The 20143-nt window shown below is 36.6% G+C and overlaps 1 protein-coding gene across 1 annotated transcript in view; it reads right to left on the bottom strand.

Annotated features, from left to right (window-relative positions):
* Window positions 1-20143, bottom strand: part of ITGAV (integrin subunit alpha V) — a 95403-nt gene that overhangs the window by 52696 nt on the left and 22564 nt on the right. The window contains exons 3-4 of the mRNA XM_003944208.4: window positions 2543-2634; window positions 56-170 (exon numbers count right to left, since the gene is read on the bottom strand). Of these exons, the coding sequence (XP_003944257.1) occupies window positions 56-170; window positions 2543-2634 (207 nt within the window). The remainder of the gene's footprint in view (window positions 1-55; window positions 171-2542; window positions 2635-20143) is intronic.

Consider the following 20143-nt stretch of genomic DNA (forward strand, 5'->3'; position numbering starts at 1 on the left):
ACAAACTAGGCTGCTCGCCCCCTTCTTAAAAGCTGGTACAATATCCTGTACATACGCGATCTGCATGGAGCATACTCAACAGTCTTTGTTCCGTCTTGAAGAAAGCACGTTCCAACAGGCTCTCGCTCCTGTTTCATCTCCGTCCTCCAATGGTACAATGGGGCACAGGCCTAAAATCAGAGGATTGGTCCATGACATAAAGATTTTCTAAAAATGTAGTGTTTCAGATATCCTATACTATTTCAGAATATAACATCACTTTCTCTTTTTTGAGATGGGGTCTCAGTCTGTTGCCCAGGCAGGAGTGCAATTTTTTTTTTTTCAAAATAGCAAAATAGTTATTTCAGGTAGTATATTTCTTGATGTAATACACTATGCTAAAGGTTGAGACCTAATTAGCTTTTGAACTAAGTAACATTCATGGATGTGGAATATGCCCCATAAATTATACAGCAAATTATTTGTGAAGAGAGTAAAAGAACGTGCAGTGCTTATTTTATTTACTTTCCAAATAAACTGTGACCTTTTTGTTTTCAGCATTCTAGATTTTAATACCACATGGAGCAGTAATGAATGCTTTAACAGCATAGTAATCTACCAAATGTGTAACAATTCATTTAGTGAAAAAGGTTTAATTGATATTCTATAATACTTTCTGAAGCAAATTGCTAACTTAAGCACCGCAGAACATCAACAATGACTTATTCTGTATGTACCCTGAAAACAGTGAAAGTAGGTCATCGTGGCTACTTCTCTACATGTACTTGATGTCTCAGAGTGGGTGGCGTGCTCCCTTTGCTTACTCCTGCTTTTGTACCTCTTTCTGCCTAGAATATCCCCACTCTCAACCCCATCCTTTAGCTCCAACTGCTGAAATGTGGCGCATCCTTAAAAGTCCTGCTGAAACTTCACCTCCTATGCCAATCCTTCCCTATGCAGCATAATTAGATGAAAAAATAAAGGCAACAGTAAATACTATGTAAGTAATTAAAATAGGGTGAGGGCTCTTTGAGGAAATAAATTAAAGCTGAAATCTGAATGACAAGGGGCTAGCCAAGTATAAATAATAAAGACAACTAATACAAGCAGAGGGAACAGAAACACTAAGGTACTAACGGAATGATTTGGAATGTGAAAGCACTGAAGACAAGCCTGGCTTTAGTATGTAAGATGGAATGAGAGAAGGCTGAAGACACAGCCAGGGACTTGTTTTGGGAGATGTTTCTAAGCCAGGATGAGCCTGCCATACTTATTCAGAGAGTGATAGAAAGCCACGTGACTGTTTTAATCAAGAAGGTCAAATGTTCTGGTTCACTCTGGTCCTTCTTGCAGTTAGGCAAAGAGAAGCAGCAGCAGGATGGGAAGAGCCATTGCACTGGTTCAAGAGCGTAATGATGGTGGCTTGCTGCAGGGTAGAAACAGCAGACATGAAGATCTACTAATAAATGTGAGACATATTTTTGAGGCAGATTGTGAGTGCTTACTAGTGAATAGGGCAGAAAGCCATGTTTCCAAATAAATTGGGGAAGATATATATCATAATAGATTTTTATTTGTTTCTCTTCTTTGATGGAAGGAAAGAAGAGTCCTATTTTGGCACATTCATTTGGAAGCCAAAATGTAGTCTGGAAATATGCCTTTAAGGATCCAGAGAGAATCAAAAGCTAGAGGTACATATTTGGGCATTATACTTAGCCACAAGATAGGCTAGGAACCTCGAGGTAAAAGTTGTGGTTAAAGAAAGCAAAGGGGGCCAAACAGAGATCACAGACTCCCCAGTGTTTGGAAATTGAACAGAAGGGCCATTAAAGGAGACTACAAAACAGCAGTCAGTAAAATAGGAGAAAAACCAGGAAAATACAGGTCACAGAAATCAAGAGAACAATTTACTTAAAAAAGAAGGGTTGTTGACCATTCTGAATAATAGTGAAAATGCAAGAAAGATAAAAATAGATACCGGCAGAAAAAACAGAACATTATGGTTTGTGTGTTATGTAGATATGTATAAATGCTACTGGATTTCAGAGACTTGAAAGTCAGTGGTGACGCAGGAAAGGGAACGTGAAGAACTAGGATGGCTACCACAGAAAGCATTTCAGAGAGTGTCTGAGAAGAGGAGCAGAGGAATGGGCAGGGCATAGAGGGAGATGAGGTGAAGGAAGGTCGTAATTTTTTTTTCTTTGTTCTGTATCCTACTTCAAAATCATGTTGTATTTTCAAAGAGAGGAAGTACTAAAGCATTTGTCAACCAAAGCCACACTTCCTAGAATCCGCTGGGTGGAAATAAACTGATGGGAACTATCAAGTGGGGCAGGTAAAACAATATGGGAATGAGGTTGAAAAGAAGTGCAAATCTGTTCAGAAGGGCAACAGAGATGGCCTCCCTACATAGAGTGGCCTTTGATACGAGCTATCTTATGTTGTTATATACTGCAGCACCCTTGAGCACTGAATTTTACTATCAGCCTGAAAACATAAAATCTCCTGTGTCTTCACATAAACGGACTAAACTCATCTGTGAGTAAATATCCAGAATACTTACCAAAATTTTATCCTGTTTTGACCTCACAGATGCTCCAAACCACTGATGGGACTTAAATTCCAATGGATCATCCTTGGCATAATTTCTATCACCTAAAACAGAATATTGTGAGGGGTAAAACACAAAATTATTATTAGAAATAAATGTCACAGTTTATTTCTATCCAGACAGGTTGGGAAATAGTACACCTTTGATTAATCAAATACTCTACTGATTATTTTTCTCATATACACTTTATACATATTAGAGACTTTCAACTTATTTTTCTCATATACACTTTATACATATTAGAGACTTTCAACTAATCAGAAACATAGAATACATGACGATCCAGAAGTGCCTCAGTGTTATTATTGGCCCCATTAATTATAATACACATGAATGAAAAAGCAATTGTTGGTAAAGTTTTCCAGTTGCTCAACTGTTAGATAATTAACTATTAAACAAATACTTATGGTCCCCTATTCCCAGATGTTCTTTCTGTGGCATAAAGATGTTTATGAAAATTAAAGGCTATGAAACACCTTTGTGTAAAATGGTATAAAAGACAAGACTGAGACGTGTGCCTATGACATAACAATGCAAGAGCAAGAATCCAGGAGACTTGATATGGTTGGTAGAAAAAAGAATTCAATATGGCACACTATACGCAAACATTTATTTTTATTACTTGAGTCCTCACTATTGAGAAAATTATTTCTGTATACTAAAACTCCAATGTCAAAAACAAAATGTTGCATTGGGACAGACCAAACGTCACTGTATTCTTACCAATACAAGCATACCTGCCTACAGGACACACGGGATAGAGTCCCCAAAAATGTCAACACCATGAAAGACAAAAAGAGCAGAAAACACTTCTAGATTGAAAGAGACCAGTAAGACATAGCGACCAAATGCAAGATTAATTTTGATTGAATTTTGTGTCCAAGTATTTTTTTTTCAAAGTTACAGAGGACTTTATCGAAATAATTGCAGAAATTTGAATTGTGAACTGCAGAGTACATAACAGTAATAATGTATAATTCAGCAATAATTACATTGTTACTATTAATATTACATTATTCATAATGATTCATTTCTAATACGTGATGACTGTATTGTAGTTATATGAAAAAAGTCCTAGTTTCTCTGCACTATTTAGGGGTAAGTGTAAGAATATCCGTAGCAATGGGCGAAGCTAAGTGAACAGTGTATTGTTTGACGTTCATTATGTTACTGAAATTCAAATTTTCTATAGATTTGAAAATTTTCAAAATAATTTTTTAAAACATAGCAATCAACGAGTACAAAACATATGCACAAGACCAATGGTACCTTCTTTCCTTTTTAACACTTACTGTATTTACTCTAATTATAAAATCCTTACTCATTGCAAAACAAACTAAAACATTAAACAAAGCTGTAAATAAAGATAAATCTAAATACCAAACCCCACTATAAAGAAATTACCTCTGTTAACACATTAGTATCTATCTTAAAGACTTGTTTCATAAATATATGCATGTCCTTTTATATGTAAAAAAGATATTGTCAATATTTAAGATAACATTAAATTATTATATAAATATACATACATTTCCCCTCTTAATATGCCACTTATATAGGCAGATCCATGGTATCATTTTCATTGCTGTGTAGTATCCCATTATACAGCCATAGAATACTTTTTAAATCAATCCCCATATCTCCCTCAATTTCAAATTTAGAAATATTTCTACTGTGGGGTTGCAGTAGTGTGATTACTGCTCACGGCAGCCTCAACCTCCTGGGCTCAAACAATCCTCCCACCTCAGCCTCCAGAGCAGCTGGGTCTACAGATGCATGCTACCATGTTTGGCTAATTTTTGTATTTGCTGTAGAAACAGGGTTTCATCATGTTGTCTAGGCTAGTCTTGACCTCCTGGGCTCAAGGAGGTCAAATCTCCCAAAGTGCTGGGATGATATACTTATTTTTATGTGCAAGAGTTCTCTTATCCTTCGTCCCCAGTCTCTGAAACAAATCCTGCTTATTCCCACCTGTAGGCATTTGTGCCCAAGGTCTTCTTGCCTAGAAATTTTATTCCCTCCACTCTGGATTCAAATCCTAACTGAAAATTCAGGTGTGTTTGTCTATTCCCAATGCTAACCCATGGTGAAATGGTAGTCTGCCTCTTATGGAAACATCTGTCTAACACAAGAGATAACTGTAGGAATAAGCAATTATGGTGGAAAATAGTACAAGAACCCATAAAGAGTTATAGGAAAGTGAGGGCACAGTACAAGTGAGGGAATGTTTTCTGGGGCAAGAGAAAAATCTTGTGCAGAGAGATGGAAGATTGGATAATCTTGTATTTTTAAAGAGAACTGTGAGTTGCTTAACTACAGAGAATGGTCAGGAAGGGAGTTGTTATCAAGAGCCTTTTTTTCTTTTTCTTTTTTTTGAGATAGAGTCTTGCTCTGTCATTCAGGCTGGAGGGCAGCCTGGAGTGGCGTGATCTCAGCTCACTGCAACCTCCGCCTCCTGGGTTCAAGCAATTCTCCTGTCTCAGCCTCCAGATTAGCTGGGATTACAGGTGCATGCCACCACACCTGGCTAATTTTTTGTACTTTCAGTAGAGACAGGGTTTCACCATGTTAGCCAGGCTGGTCTTGAACTCCTGACCTCAGGTGATCTGCCCACCTCAGCCTCTGAAAGTGCTGGGATCACAGGCATGAGCCATCCTGCACAGTGAAGAGTCTTTTTTTCTTAATTGATATATACTTTTACATATTCATGGGGTACATAATTATGTTCAATACATATAATGTATACTTATCAGTTCAGGGTAATAAGCATATTTATCATCTTGAAATTTAGTACTTTTTTGTGATGGGAACATTCATTATCTTCCTTCTACCTATTTGAAATTAGATAATACATTATTTTTAACTATAATAATCTCACAATTGTAGAGAACACCAGAACTTACTCCTCCTATCTAGCTGTAATTTCGTGTCCTTAAACAAATTCTATTTCCCAATCTCCCTACCTTTCCCAGCCTCTAGTATCTTCTGCATTTTACTTCTATGAGATCAACTTTTCTTAGCTTCTACATATAGTGAAAACACGCAGTGTTTAATTTTCTGTTCCTGGCTTACTTCATTTAACATAATATCCTCCAGTTCTATCCATGTTGCCATAAATGACAGATTTCATTCTTTTTATGGCTGAACACACACATGCACACACACCAAATTTTTCCATTGTGTATGCATATATGCATATTCCTGAACACACACAGGAATATAAATACACATATCATATATATATATATATATATATATATATATAAGAAAACACACACACCATGTTTTCTTTACCTATTCATCTATTGTTAGACACCTGAATTGATTCCGTATCTGGTGACTGTGAATAGTGTTCCAATAAATATGGGGGCACAGATGTCTCTCTGATATACTGATTTTCTTTCCTTTAGTTAAATGCCTGGAAGTGGGATTGCCAGATCATATGGTACCTCCATTTGCAGTTTTTGAAGAACTTCCGCACTGTACTCCATAGCAGCTGTATTAATGTACATTCCCACTTTTGTCAAGAGCCTTTATGCCATGCTGAGAATGGGCTTTATGGGATTTTTGAATGCATTCTATGCTATGCACTTTTTTTCTCAATTATTATATTCTTGAAAAGTGAAATTTCTCTTTCGTTAATGGTTATCGATTCTCTCCCTACCACTTTGAAAATTTACCTCCATAAATGCTTTTCTTAACTAACGCTACTTCTCTTTAAATTTGCATATGGTAGCACAAGATGCTGCTGGGCCCTCTCAAGCAGCATAGGCTTGCACAGCTACCATGTTCTGTTTCCCATTTTTTAAAAAAAGTATCAAAAACATCCCTTGGCATAACAATTATGGATATATGTCTTTGTGGGCATCAGCCTTAACTTAAGCTAGAAAATTCATGCAAAATCAATACAAACTTGACATATCCTTTTGGAAATCAAAGTAGCCTAGTATAACTGGATATCATGCATTGGCATACACTGGCACCCAAAACTTAGTTAATGATCTTTAAAAAGAAAAACATCATCCACTGCTTTCAATGCCTTCAGCTGCAACAGAATTACAATCTCAAATTACCATCTTTTTAGGATGTTTACTCATTAGGAAGTTTTTCTTAACTAATCAAAATTGTTTTTCTGGAGACCAAGTCTTAAAATAAGTACTTGATTCAGTATTACATAGAAGCTTCACCCACAGGAAGTGTAAACAGAGTCGGGGAAGAGAAAGCAAAAGAAAGCCTGCTCGCCAAACTGACAAGAAGTTCATTCATGACCTGGCTGAAACTGGCAGCTATCCTGGGGCATATGAGTGAAGTAAATATTTTGAATCACAGCCCTGAATTCAGCATTTAGGATGATGCTGGACTTCCTCAGACGGACTGGACTATTCTGACACACTTGAAAAAGAAATAGGACACAGACAGCTACAGATACTCAAGGGCTGGAAGAAATGCTTCCTCAGGCAACAGCCAAGAATACGAAGACTTCTGCCCATAATCACAAAACACATTGGAAGATTAGCTCTGTTCGCCCAGACAAATAAAAAAGAAAAAAGAGTATCTCACACAATAAATAATTTTAATTATCTAAACAAATCAGAGTATTTATTTAAATAACCTAAATATTAAATATTATTTTATTTAATAATCTTTAAATCTCAAGTTGAGAAGAAATTGCTCTGCATTACATAAATTAACATAAGGCTCTATACTATCACTTTTAAAAATACAGAGGAAAACTTTGCTAGAGAAACTTGAAGTTAATAAGCAAGTAAATCACCAGAGACTTGAAAGTTTCATGTCTACTTTTCCAGGTTTTGAAACATGTCATTTGCATTTTTTTTGTCATTTGCATTTTATCAAACTCCCATGACTGCATGCTTGAGGACAGAGGCAAACAAGAAAAGCAGATTGTCGTAGCTCTCGACTCTACCTCTTAGTAGCAGCCAACGCTTTTCCCTGGTGTTTCCAAAGGCATTGTCAACACATTCGGGATTCAACTTGCTGGACAATTATGGGCAATGCTTATTTTTAAAATGCAATTACCTTCTTATGCTAAGTAAAATGTTCTGTTTCTTCTTTTCATGCCAAAAGAATATCCCTTGGAACAAGATTATGTTACCTTTTCATGAAAAGGCCAAAGTGAACAAGAATGCTAAAGCCTTAGAAAAGCAAGACAGCAAACTTCCATTTCGAAACTAAATGTGATTTTAGTCACTTGGATCCTAATCATTACTAAGACTTGTGTGAATAATGACATAATTCAGGTCCTTAACGAACTTATTTTTTGCTTAAAAAAAAAGTCAAAAGAAAAAAAAGCCTATTAAATCAATGCCACCCTCTATTCACCCTTTAACAGAACAGACAATTCACAGATTTTCTTAAGCAGCTTTTTACTTCAAACATCACTTCGGTTTAGCTGCACTTCCCGTAACAAACTTGCTTGAAAAGAAAACTTCCAATACAGCATACTTATTTATTATGTAAAAATTGGCAGGTTAGCGGAAGAACTCTTTGAGCATCCAATTATGTATTTAAATAAATCATGGGTATCTCCAATGTCTAAATGCTAGTAATATACCATTAAGTGAGACAGATAAGTCTTTGTTTCTCAAGGAGAAAAATAATACATAATTATATAAAATATATTCAGAGAGCCATAAATAAGGAAAATTTGGGAGAAAATAATTTAGAGGTCCAACAACTACTGTTACCATGCATTTATTTGTAATCCAATGTTATTTTGAAATAATACATTTCATTAATTCAGAGTTGCAAATATTCAGATACTAACATGCCTAAAATCTGAATGTGTACAATAGTCAATGGTGACATATTCATAATGGTGACATTTTCAGCATTTTTAGTCGTACATAAATAGTAGTACATTTTAACATCAAAGGAACTTCTACATTCACAGTCAGCTGATTTTTGACAAAGATGCCAAGCAAAATCAGTGGCAAAGAAATAGTCTTTTCAACCAACGGTGCTGGGACAACTGGATACTCATACACAAATAAATTGGAACACTACCTCAAACCGTATCAAAAAATTAATTTAAAATAGATTACAGACATTTTTAAATGTAAGAGCTAAAACTATAAAACTCTTAGAAGAAAATAAGGAAAGAAATCTTCATGAACTCGGGTCAGGCAATGATTTAGAAAACCAAAAGCCTAAGTGATAAAATAGTAGATATATTAGCCAATTTAAATTAAAATCTTTTGTGCTTAAAAAGTGAAAAGACAACCCAAAAACTGAGGAAATTACTTATCAAATACTGGCTAAAAAACTTGTATCCTGAATAATATATATATATATATATAAAACCTTCTACAACTCAACAAAACAACCAAATTAAAAATGAGCAAACAATTTGAATAGATGTTTCTCCAAAGTAGAAACAGCTAGCAAGCACAAGAAAAGATGTTCAACGTTATTCATTACCAGGCAAATGCAAATCTAAACCACAATAAAATATGGCTTCATATTCATTAGGATGGTTATTATAATATAAAAAGGTCAGAATATGAGTGTCAGCTGGGCGCGGTGGCTCAAGCCTGTAATCCCAGCACTTTGGGAGGCCGAGGCGGGTGGATCATGAGGTCGAGAAATCGAGGCCATCCTGGTCAACAAGGTGAAACCCCGTCTCTACTAAAAATACAAAAAGTTAGCTGGGCATGGTGGTGCGTGCCTGTAATCCCAGCTACTTAGGAGGCTGAGGCAGGAGAATTGCCTGAGCCCAGGAGGCGGAGGTTGCGGTGAGCCGAGATCACGCCATTGCACCCCAGCCTGGGTAACAAGAGCGAAACTCCGTCTCAAAAAAAAAAAAAAAAAAAAAAAGAATATGAGTGTCAATAAATATATAGAGACACTGAAACCCTCACACATTACTAATAGAAATGTAAAATGGTGCAGCTACTTTTGAAAATAGTTTGACAGTTTTAAAAAAGGTAAATATAGATTGCCATATGATGCAGCAATTCCACTCCTAGATGTCTCCCCAAGAGAAAGGAAAACATGTCCACACAAGGATTTGCATATGAATGTTCACAGCGCATGAATATTCACAATAGCCAAGAAGCGGAAAACACTCAAATGTGCACCTACTGGTATAAAAAAAAGTTTATTCATTCAGTTGAATACTGTGAGGCAATAAAAATGGAATGCAGCACTGATACATGCTATAATATGAATGACTATGTATCACATAATTTTAGTTATATAAAATATCTAAAGCCAAATATATGTAGACACAGAAAGTAAATTAATAGCTGCTTAGGGCTGGAGGCACAAATGAGGAGATTGATGTTGGTCACATTTCTTTTTAGGGTAATGGAAATGCCCCGGACTTAGACTGCAGTAAGGCTATAAAACTCTATAAATACAGTAAAATTCATTGAACTATACACTTAAAACAGGTCAATGTTGTGGTAAATTTTATGTCAATAAAGCTGCCTTTAAAAATGACAAATGTGTCAGGAGGAAAAGTAGCTGCAACATTGAACAGAAATGTATGTATATGATAAAGACGTTTTCAAAATTAAAAACAGATGTGTTAGAAGAGTAATGGACCAAGAATAAAAATGGGTAATAGAAAAAAAAATTTAAAAACCCAGAAAGAGCTAATAGGCACATGAAAAAAGACTCAAGCTTACCAGAAATGACAGAAATGTAAATTAAAACAAGATATATGTTTCACCTGTCAGACAAAGAAAGATAGTATCAAATTTGGTTCAAAGATTGCTTGTGTCAATATTTTCCTATTTGGCAAATATTAATCAGAAGTCCTGAAACACACATACCTTTGACTTCTAAATTTAATTTTAAAAAATTAACTAAAAAATCATTTTGTAATATGAACTAAGACTAATAAGCATGTTCAAAGTTTTATCATAATAGTAAAACAAAGGAATGCCCAACAGAATAGGAGACATAATAGCTTTATGTATTTTGTGTATTTATTCACATTCTCTCTCTCTCTCTCTCTCTCTCTCACACACACACACACACACACACACAAACACACACACACACGGAATATACACAGGCCACAAGGTACATGACAAATACACACACAAAAGTATATCCTATGGATAACTATCCCTCAATTCTCATATTCAAAAGCTTAGTTTGAAGCTCCTATATCCCCTCTTAATTAACTTTATATTTACATTTTCATCTCATACATATAGTTTTAGTTCATAAAATACAAGAAAAAGTTTTAATCGTGCAAGCTCTTCTTTCTTTAAGCATTAACCTTCCTAGGAACCTCCTCCTTTTTAAAAGCATTAACCTTCCTAGGAACTTCTATACTATGTTATGGAATCAAACTATTAGAGTAGAATATTGCAAAAAAATAACCAATTAAAAAAAACAAACATTCTAGATACTACTGAAGACTAAAATGGTGGTTAATGATTTCATTGCCTTAGTAAGGAAGTACAGTTCCTTAATTTTTTAAGTAGTGGTAAGATATTAGAACTAGTACTATTAATGAAAGGACAATTTGCTTTATAAACTTCCAAAGTGTCTTCAAGTGTCTCTTGAAGCTTACCTATACTGACTTAAAATGGCCAAGAGACCAAGGTCCCCAAATCCAAAGTGTTTGAAAAATTAATCACTTATATATACAAAAATAAGTTTTGCAACCATAATCCATGGACATGCGCAAGTGTTATTAATTTATATAGAAATATCCAGAAACATCTTTTACATAAAATAAGATATAGCCGTTATCTACAAATAAACAAAAAGAATCGGAAAACAGAACCAGAAGAAAACAGGATGAAGCTCATTTCACTGGGATTAGTATTCATTGAGTTAGTTAGTTATTACCACCACAGCGAATAAAGAATCAAAATCTCCCTCTTCTTCCATGAGTAATTCTGATGGTCCTGCTGGAGTGCAGCACAAAGAATACAGGCTTTTTGAAAACACTCACTGCTTTATCAATGCTGGTTTGTTTCCTTCCAGTGATGAAAAGGAAATGATCCTGAAAGCATCTAACATTTTAAGACAGAAACTCTTTACTGCAGATTTAAAAAAAAAAAAAAAAAAAAAAAAAGCCAATCCTATGTTAAGTCCTAAAAGAATGGGTCTGAGTCAGATCACAGTGAGCAGGGAAAGAAACAAACTTTAAAAGAGCTTGTGAGTTTAGTTTCAGTAAAACACTGAAAACCTTAAAATACTGACTAATTGTATAACTGTCAATTAGTAATAATGAGATTGGACTAAATGATTTCTAAGGTGCTTACTAGCTCTCTGTGCAATTCTGTAACAGGGATGACAGATTATATCAGGAAAAACATTTTTATTTAAAAAAAATTCTTAATATAAATTTGTTTTGTATTAACAAGGGAAAGGAGATTTTTTTTTTTTTTAAGCTTAATTTACAGGACAGTTGCAACTGTAGAAATACCTAGACACAACTCTGGAAGACAGAAAATTCACCAAATAGGAGGAAGTAAAACTTAAAGGAAGTTAGCTTAGGGTCAGCCTGAGTGTTTTAATTGCAATGAGATGGAAATTGTACGGCACAGGCTAGAAAACTGCTACATGTTTTATATTTTCTAGTAAATACAAAGCCTAGTTATACCCAGAAAATACTCCACAGCATTTTTCTTGACTACAGAACTGGCATGACCAAGGTTTGCTCTCAGCCTACAACCAAGCCCTTCTAGGAACAAATGGTAAGCATTCCAACAAGCTGTTTGGGGTAGGAAGAATAGTAATCTGACCTCTACCCTTCAGTATGACAGAAATGGTTGGTGGTAGGTGACATCCATTCATTGTATTTGGAATATAAAGGTAGGAGTTTTTTTTAAAAAAAAGAAAAAGAAAAAAGGAAAAAGAAACATACTTAACAAACAGGCAGGTAAGCCTACATTTCTAAGCAAAGACAATTTGGTAAGGTGGTGATATATGGTCTCTTTTCTCAATGCAGATTAGCAGTCTATCTTTTTGGAAACACACACACACACACACACACACACACACACACACACACTACTAAGAAACATGGCCAAGGATCAGTCTGTCAGTAACATCTGCTTCCCTAGAAAAGGAAAACATGTTATAAGAAGGGGATTTTCACAAATGTCATAATAACAGAAGTTGAAACACAAACCAAGCTATAATCCATTTAAGAATATCTACAATTCTCTTTATTTCTTTCCTTTTCCATAATTATTTAGTTCCGTACAGTTTTAGTACCAGCGCAACATAAACAAGTCTTTCTTTACCTGTATAATGCTTTCTTGTTTACAAAGTATTGAAAGTAATGGCAAAAATCACAATTACTTTTGCACCAACCTAATACTTTCATAGACTTTATCTTTAAAAAAGAAAAAAAAAAGTCAGATATGAGGTCTCATTATGTTGCCTAGGCTGGTCTCAAACTCTTGAACTCAAGCAATCCTCCTGCCTCTGCCTCCCAAAGTGCTGAGTTTATAGGCATTAGCCACTAGGCCACCATGCCCGACCAACATTATCTCATTTGATCTACATGGCAACCCAGAGAGGTAGGTATTACGCTTATTTGACAAATGGGAAAATTGAGGATGGTGCCTGCCCCAGGTCACAGCTAATAAGTATTAGCGCCTGAATCTGAGCCTACATCTTCTAAATCTAGTTTACATTCCTTATAACCAAAGCTGCCAAGGGAAACAGAACAAGAGAGACAGCAATGCCTATTTATATAAGCATGGTTATTGCCTCAGTGTACCTTGCAGCTTAACCAGTATCAATTGTGGCTTACACTTGTAATCCTAGCACTTTGGGAGGCTGAGATGGGAGCATCATTTGAGGCCAGCCGTTTTAGACCAGCCTGGTCAACACAGTGAGACCCCAACTCTCTTTTTTAAAGAAAAAAATAACAAATAATTATAAAAGAAAATACATAAAAGGGCACTGTGGTAGACAGAATAATGTCCCTAAGATATTCAACTTCTAATTCCTAGAAACTGACACATAAATATGTGACCTTACGAGGCAAAAAGGACTTAGCAGAGGTGATCAAATTAAGGACCTTGAAATAAGAGATATGTCTCGATTATCTGGGTGGATCCATTATAATCACAACAGGGAGGCAGAAGGGTCAATGTTCAAGTAATGCAGCATGAGAAAGACCCCAGTAGCTATTGCTGGCTTTGAAGATAAGGGAAGGAACCACAAGACAAAGAATGCCAATGGCTCTACAAGCTGGAAATGGCAAGGAAACAGTTTCTCACCTTGATGTAGCCCAGTGAATCCACTGTGGACATCTGACCTCCGGAACTAAAGGCAACAAATTTGTCCTTTGGTAACTGATGACAACAGCAATAGGAAACTAACAGGGCCACAAAGGCGCAACTGAGATAACAGACTGCATGAGCAGACTAGCTTGCTACATCAAGTCTCGATACAGTTTTGCATCGCAATCTATTTATAGTTTTGGAATAACTTTACCACTGAAAATACATAGATCATTAATCCCTAAACTAAATCACGCAATTAATCTTTTCTTCAGTTCCACTTTTCCACATCCACTTGTGAGTCTTCTATGTGTTAATCATCTTAGACTAAAACAAAGAAATCATACCCCAAAATAACTCTTTCACTGTCACTAATTCCACCACATATCAAAGTTCATATTATTCTTTCAATTTAGGGGAAAAAATATTCCATGATTATGCAGATCTTGTTTAAAATCTATAAATTATGAAGAGTCACTAGATGAAAAGGTTTAAAAATCCAGGAGGGCAACTGCCATTTCAAAGGCAAGTTGTGATATGTCCATCATTGCATAAATATATAGAATAGGAAACTTTTTTAACACCTTAGTTGTGGCTTTGTTTATACATTCTATCAAGCAAATTTAGGGGAAAAAGAAAAATACAAATGACAAGCAAGAGTCAAGATCTTGAAAGAAAACTAACAGTGTAGCACATTTTGGAGATAAATTTCACAAATCTAAATTTTAGACTGAGGTTTCCTTTTATTCCTGAAGGCTCAATAAAGCATAAATATTATTCAAAAATCAAAGCAGCAAGTAACTTTTCTATCCTGGACTGAATCTTCTACTAAATTAAACTTCGTATCACAAAATTCCCCATTTTTAAAAGTCATTTCTGTAATATTTTGAATATGTGTATATAATAATATTCATTATTTCATGTAACTTGTATCATTCTACCAAAAAAAAGTGACTAGGAAAATTAATAAAACGGGTACTGAAAGTATTAGTTCATCTGTAATATTCATGTGAAATCTACAAGGAACCAGGAATCCAAGATGTCCCTATGGAGCTCTAGATCCTTCTATTTCTAATATTCCATATGCATTAAGCTTTAATGGTAAATTTATTTGGCTAGACCTCTAATTTAGTATATCTTTTAAAAAACTCATTTAGATCCTTCCTCAGCTACTTCCAGGTTTATTCCTCATCATGCCCTCAACCCCACAACCCCACCACCATACACGTATAACCCATATGTCCACACACATATACACATATATAGGGCACATGGAATTACTTGATTTTCAGTCACTAACATCTTTTTCTAAGTAAGGACATACTGTTTTCTCAACCTGAAAACCTCTTCACATCTAAAGAATTTCGTCTCATTTTTTATTAGCTCAAATGTCACCAAATAATCTAGGAAGCCTTCTCCAAAGTCCCCAGGCAAAGTTAGATCCTTTCCAGTTATGCTTCCTTTATTTTGGTATAAATCTATTTGTGTCCATCATTCAGAATTACAGTGAAATAAGTTTTAGACTGGTCTCTCAAATATATATTTGAAAGCCTCTCCTTTACCCCCAACTCAAATCACCAAAATCATGCTACTGGGTGGGAAAGAAAGCACATCAAAAGTGTTCATCTGTCTTCTTCAAAAGCTAAGAAAGTTGTGTTATGCTACCTTAAAAGCAAAATCCAGACTTTCTTAATTAGCTACTAGTGCATGTCTTAATGCATGTGACAAGCAACAGTGAAACTGCCTTTTAGTAAATTATATACTAATATCCAGGGACCTCACTGGTAAACACAAAGTAAAATTAGTTTGTGAACTACTAATTAGCCCAACAGATAAACAGAGTTATTTGCAAAGGATGTTTCTTCCTATTACCTTGTTTTCCAGTCAAAAGGAGAAAAAGGCACCCTCTTATTCCTATACCTTTTCTTCTCTTGAAAGACCCTAACTTTTTAGTTTCCTCTACAAGCTCATAATCTTCTTCATTTTCTCACTTGTGCAAGATAAGACAGGCTTTCCATGTCTTTCACTGATGTGAGACTTAGACCCAGCCAAAAAGACACTACTATAAAAGCTTTAAATCTCTAGCAAATGATGCAAAGAGGCATGATGGATAAGAAATTATTCTCATGGTGCTATTCCACATTCAGCAATAGCAGTTCCAGCAACAATAAAACCCACTAGTTGTTCTTTTGTTAGCTTCTCATTTCCTGCCTATTTTTTCAGATAAATATTAAGTTACCAACATCCTTCCAATAAATTCCTGTTCTATTTCTATTACTTTTCATGAAGAGCCCAAAACTTGCATGCAATATACACACAGCCAACCCACCATATGGAAGTGGAATAGATGTTGAGTGGAAGTAAAGGTGTTCACTGATGTTAGATACAGTCTACTCAGGAAAACAAACATACTATACCATCAGTAGGAAAAACAATCAACAAAAAATTCAGTTTAATAAAGGGAACTGTACTCAGTGCCCTAAGACTACCAATATGACAGAACCTAACCTAAAAGGTGAAGGGGGAGAGGAAAGAACCATTTTACAATGTATTATTTAATGCCAAACATTTATAGTATCTCCAAGCACTTTACTGTAAATTTTTTTTATTGTGATTCTAGAGTTAGCTGAGGTTTCTTCTTCTTTGTCGGAAGAAATATATTTACCATTCTATTTTTTCAAAGGATAAACAGACTATGAAACAACTAGTCTAGAATATTTCATACAGTTGCAAACATCAAATGTTGATGCAACAATCACCTGGGGCTTCTTAAGGCTTAACTAAACTTTCAGACTCACAAAACTACCAAAGGCCATTTGCAGCACCAGTCTATTTACAAGGATATAGGACAGAACCACAGCTTTCCAGCAGGACAGAACCAAACATACCCCTTCGGTGAGAATCCTTACATGAATTTTCCCATACAGCTGTCCACCCAGCTGTCCAGGATACTTCTCTTTGCCCTGCCAGGTGATGGCTCAGATATGAAGATACTAAACCTGGTAGACACAGGAGCCATTCTGGCTTCGAAGCCTTTTGCCCCATAGAAATGATTCATAGCTTTTCCAACAGCTCCACAGCCATAGCTTCCAGATTTGCCACAAGACACATGCCAGTTATAAGTCACTATATTCAAGGGCCCCAAAGCTATGATATCCCTATCAGGTACTTTTATAGTTTCTCCAAATCCAAATGCAATATACCATCGGGGCAATTTTTAGCATAAGCAATAATACCTAGTCATTTAGTCACTCAGATACCCAGTAAATCAGACTAGAAACTTAAAGGAAGACCAAACTTGGCATGAATAGAAAGTGGTTTTAATGACCACTTTCCAGCAGCTGGTTATTGATAATATTCCATTTTAATGTCTCTGTATGTGTTATTCAGTTTAGGTCACATTATGCTACAGTAACAAGTATCCCCCAAATCTCAAGTAGTTAAAAATGACAATGGATTTTTTTTGGTACACACGCATATGAGTAACAGTCTAAGCTTTATGACTTCCTTACTACAAGCCTCAGTTTGACAGAAGCGCTACCAGTGAAACTATCACTACTCACCATGACATATGGGAAGGGGCAGAATAATGCCCCAGCTCTTAAACCCTTCCACCCAGAAATGACACACTTCTGCTCAGGTTTTATGGGCCAGAAAAAGTCATACCAGAGGTCTCGCCAGAAGTTTTAAAAATGTTAAATACTGAAGAAATGCTGAAATTAGAGCTAATTTTCCTGAGATGATTTTATAAAGTAAATTATTTTCCAAATATTAAAAACATGAGGAAGGGACACTTTTAAGCACTAAAATCTGTTCTGGGCTCGGAAACACAATTAAGTAAATAAACTAACCAATGTATACTCTCTGTGATCACCCCAGGAATATATTACACAATGTAGAATGGCAGGTAATTTTCCCAAGATAATGTCAGAAAAAGTGACAGAGGCTAGATTTGAGCCCAAGTCTGTCGAACTACAAGGCCTATTTCTTTTCATGATACCATGAGGTATAACAAATAATGGAGTGATGAAAAAAGAGTCAAAGAGGAAAGTCCACAATAGTATCAAGAAACTTAGGAGGGATAAAAGGATGTGATCATTTCAAGCAGACAAAGAGCAGAAACTTTAAGGAGGGAATGTCCAATGGGGTGACCTGTAAAAGAGCAGTCCAAAAAGATGAGGGATCGTAAGCACCCGCCAAAGCTGGCAGATAGGCTGCTGTTAACAACTGCAGTTAGAATCACTGGTGGGTTGGATCAGTGCCACACTAAAGTGGATGAAGCATGGGAAGTGATGAAGACACAATGTATTAAAAAACCATGGATGTGAAGGAAAGAAGAGAGAAATAAGTATTTTCTCTATTTTTTGATACGTAAGAAATGATACATGTTCCACTGGGCGCCGTGGCTCAAACCTGTAATCCCAGCACTTTGTGAAGACGAGGCGGGTGGATCACGAGGTCAAGAGATCGAGACCATCCTGGTCAACATCGTGAAACCCCGTCTCTACTAAAAATATAAAAATTAGCTGGGCATGGTGGCGCATGCCTGTAGTCCAAGCTACTCGGGAGGCTGAGGCAGGAGAATTGCCTGAACCCAGGAGGCAGAGGTTGCAGTGAGCCGAGATCGTGCCATTGCACTTCAGCCTGGGTAACAAGAGTGAAACTCTGTCTCAAAAAAAAAAAAAAAAAAAAAGAAATGATACATGTTCAAGGGAAAACCGTTTTTGATTAGTTTTTTTGGGTAAAAAAAACTTTAAACATACTTCAAAGTTGGAGAAGAAAGGAAAACAGTAATGGTAAATGCAGCGGGAATACAGAGGCAAATGAAGGAAAAAGGAAGGTCTCTGAGAAGGCAGAAGGGAGGAACAGCAACATGAAACAGCTCGTGTTTACTGAGCCACTTCCACATGCCAATCCCTGTACTAAGCACTGTACATGTTTTCACCTATATGTAGATTAACTCATTGGGAGTAATCCACACCTATGGAGCAGGTTGATGAGAATACTGCACTAGGGAGATGAGGGTAACCCATGTAACATCAACAGTTGGTATCTGGTAGAACCAGGGTTTGAGCCCCAGGCAGGCTGCTTTCAGAAACCCCACATATCTGCTCAGCCTCTGACCCTCTTGAGATGATAAAAAAGAGAGAAGACATTTGTATTGTAGGGATGCTTATGTATTTGGGCTAGGATGGGATGAACAGTCCTTGGGAGAGCAATATAAGGAAAGTTTAGGAGCATTCTATTAATACAGTTTAATGTGGCTGTTTTAGATATACATTTTCTTGACTGGATTATTTAAATCTATGCTGTCCTCTTACATTCAAGTACAGACCATTTGGATAAAAATATTAATGTAAAAAAATGAAGTTTTAGGTTTTTTTTCTACTGGGGAAGTCTTAGAAGTTATACAAAAGGATTATAGAAATATCATAAACAGGCCAGGAGCGGTGGTTCAAGCCTGTAATCCCAGCACTTTGGGAGGCCAAGGCGGGTGGATCACGAGGTCAAGAGATCGAGACCATCCTGGTCAACATGGTTGTGGGAAGCTGTGAGCACAGGCCAAATCCTGGGGCCAAGAGAGCCCAGGTGCCGCTTGTGGAAGGCTCAAGTCCTGATGATTCAGGTCCAGCCCGTGGACGGCACGAGGCGGCACGGGGCTGGTAGCGGCACGAGGCACACCAGGCCGGAATTTTCCAACTGCAAGCTTCCTTTGCCCCGCCTCCCTGCCTGGCCTATTTAAGCTGTGAGCTCAGCAACAATAAACGAGACTTGATCAGACTCCTGTCTTGTCTCCATTTCTCGCGTCTCCTGCCCATCCATCCCCACTCCCTCCCTTCGGGCCCCTGTTGTCGTCCTGCAGGTCGGGACAGTTTGGCGCCCAACATGGGGCTCGAAGTACGAGGGACACAGTGAGGGACGTCGTCGAAGCCGGCCGGATTGAAGGAAGAAATCCAGAGGAGGAGTCACCGCGGGAACCTGCTGCAACCTTGCTCTCTGATAAGTGGACGACGATATTATGGGTCAGGAAATTAGTAAGCATGAGTTGTTTGTAGAAGAATTAAGCATAGCATTAAAGGCGCGAGGAGTAAAGGTGAAAGTAAACCGGTTAATTAAATATTTTGATTATATTAAGGACGTTTGTCCCTGGTTCCCTCAGGAAGGAACCATAGATCAAAAATGTTGGAAAAGAGTAGGGGAAGTCCTAAAAAATTATTATGATGCTTTTGGGCTTCAAAAGGTCCCTGTAGTTGCTTTTTCATACTGGAATCTGATAAATGAGGTCATTACCCGAAAACATGACGATCCAGTTATTGCTAATCTC

The sequence above is a fragment of the Saimiri boliviensis genome, chromosome 5, assembly GCF_048565385.1.
Source record: "Saimiri boliviensis isolate mSaiBol1 chromosome 5, mSaiBol1.pri, whole genome shotgun sequence".
Classification (NCBI taxonomy): domain Eukaryota; kingdom Metazoa; phylum Chordata; class Mammalia; order Primates; family Cebidae; genus Saimiri; species Saimiri boliviensis.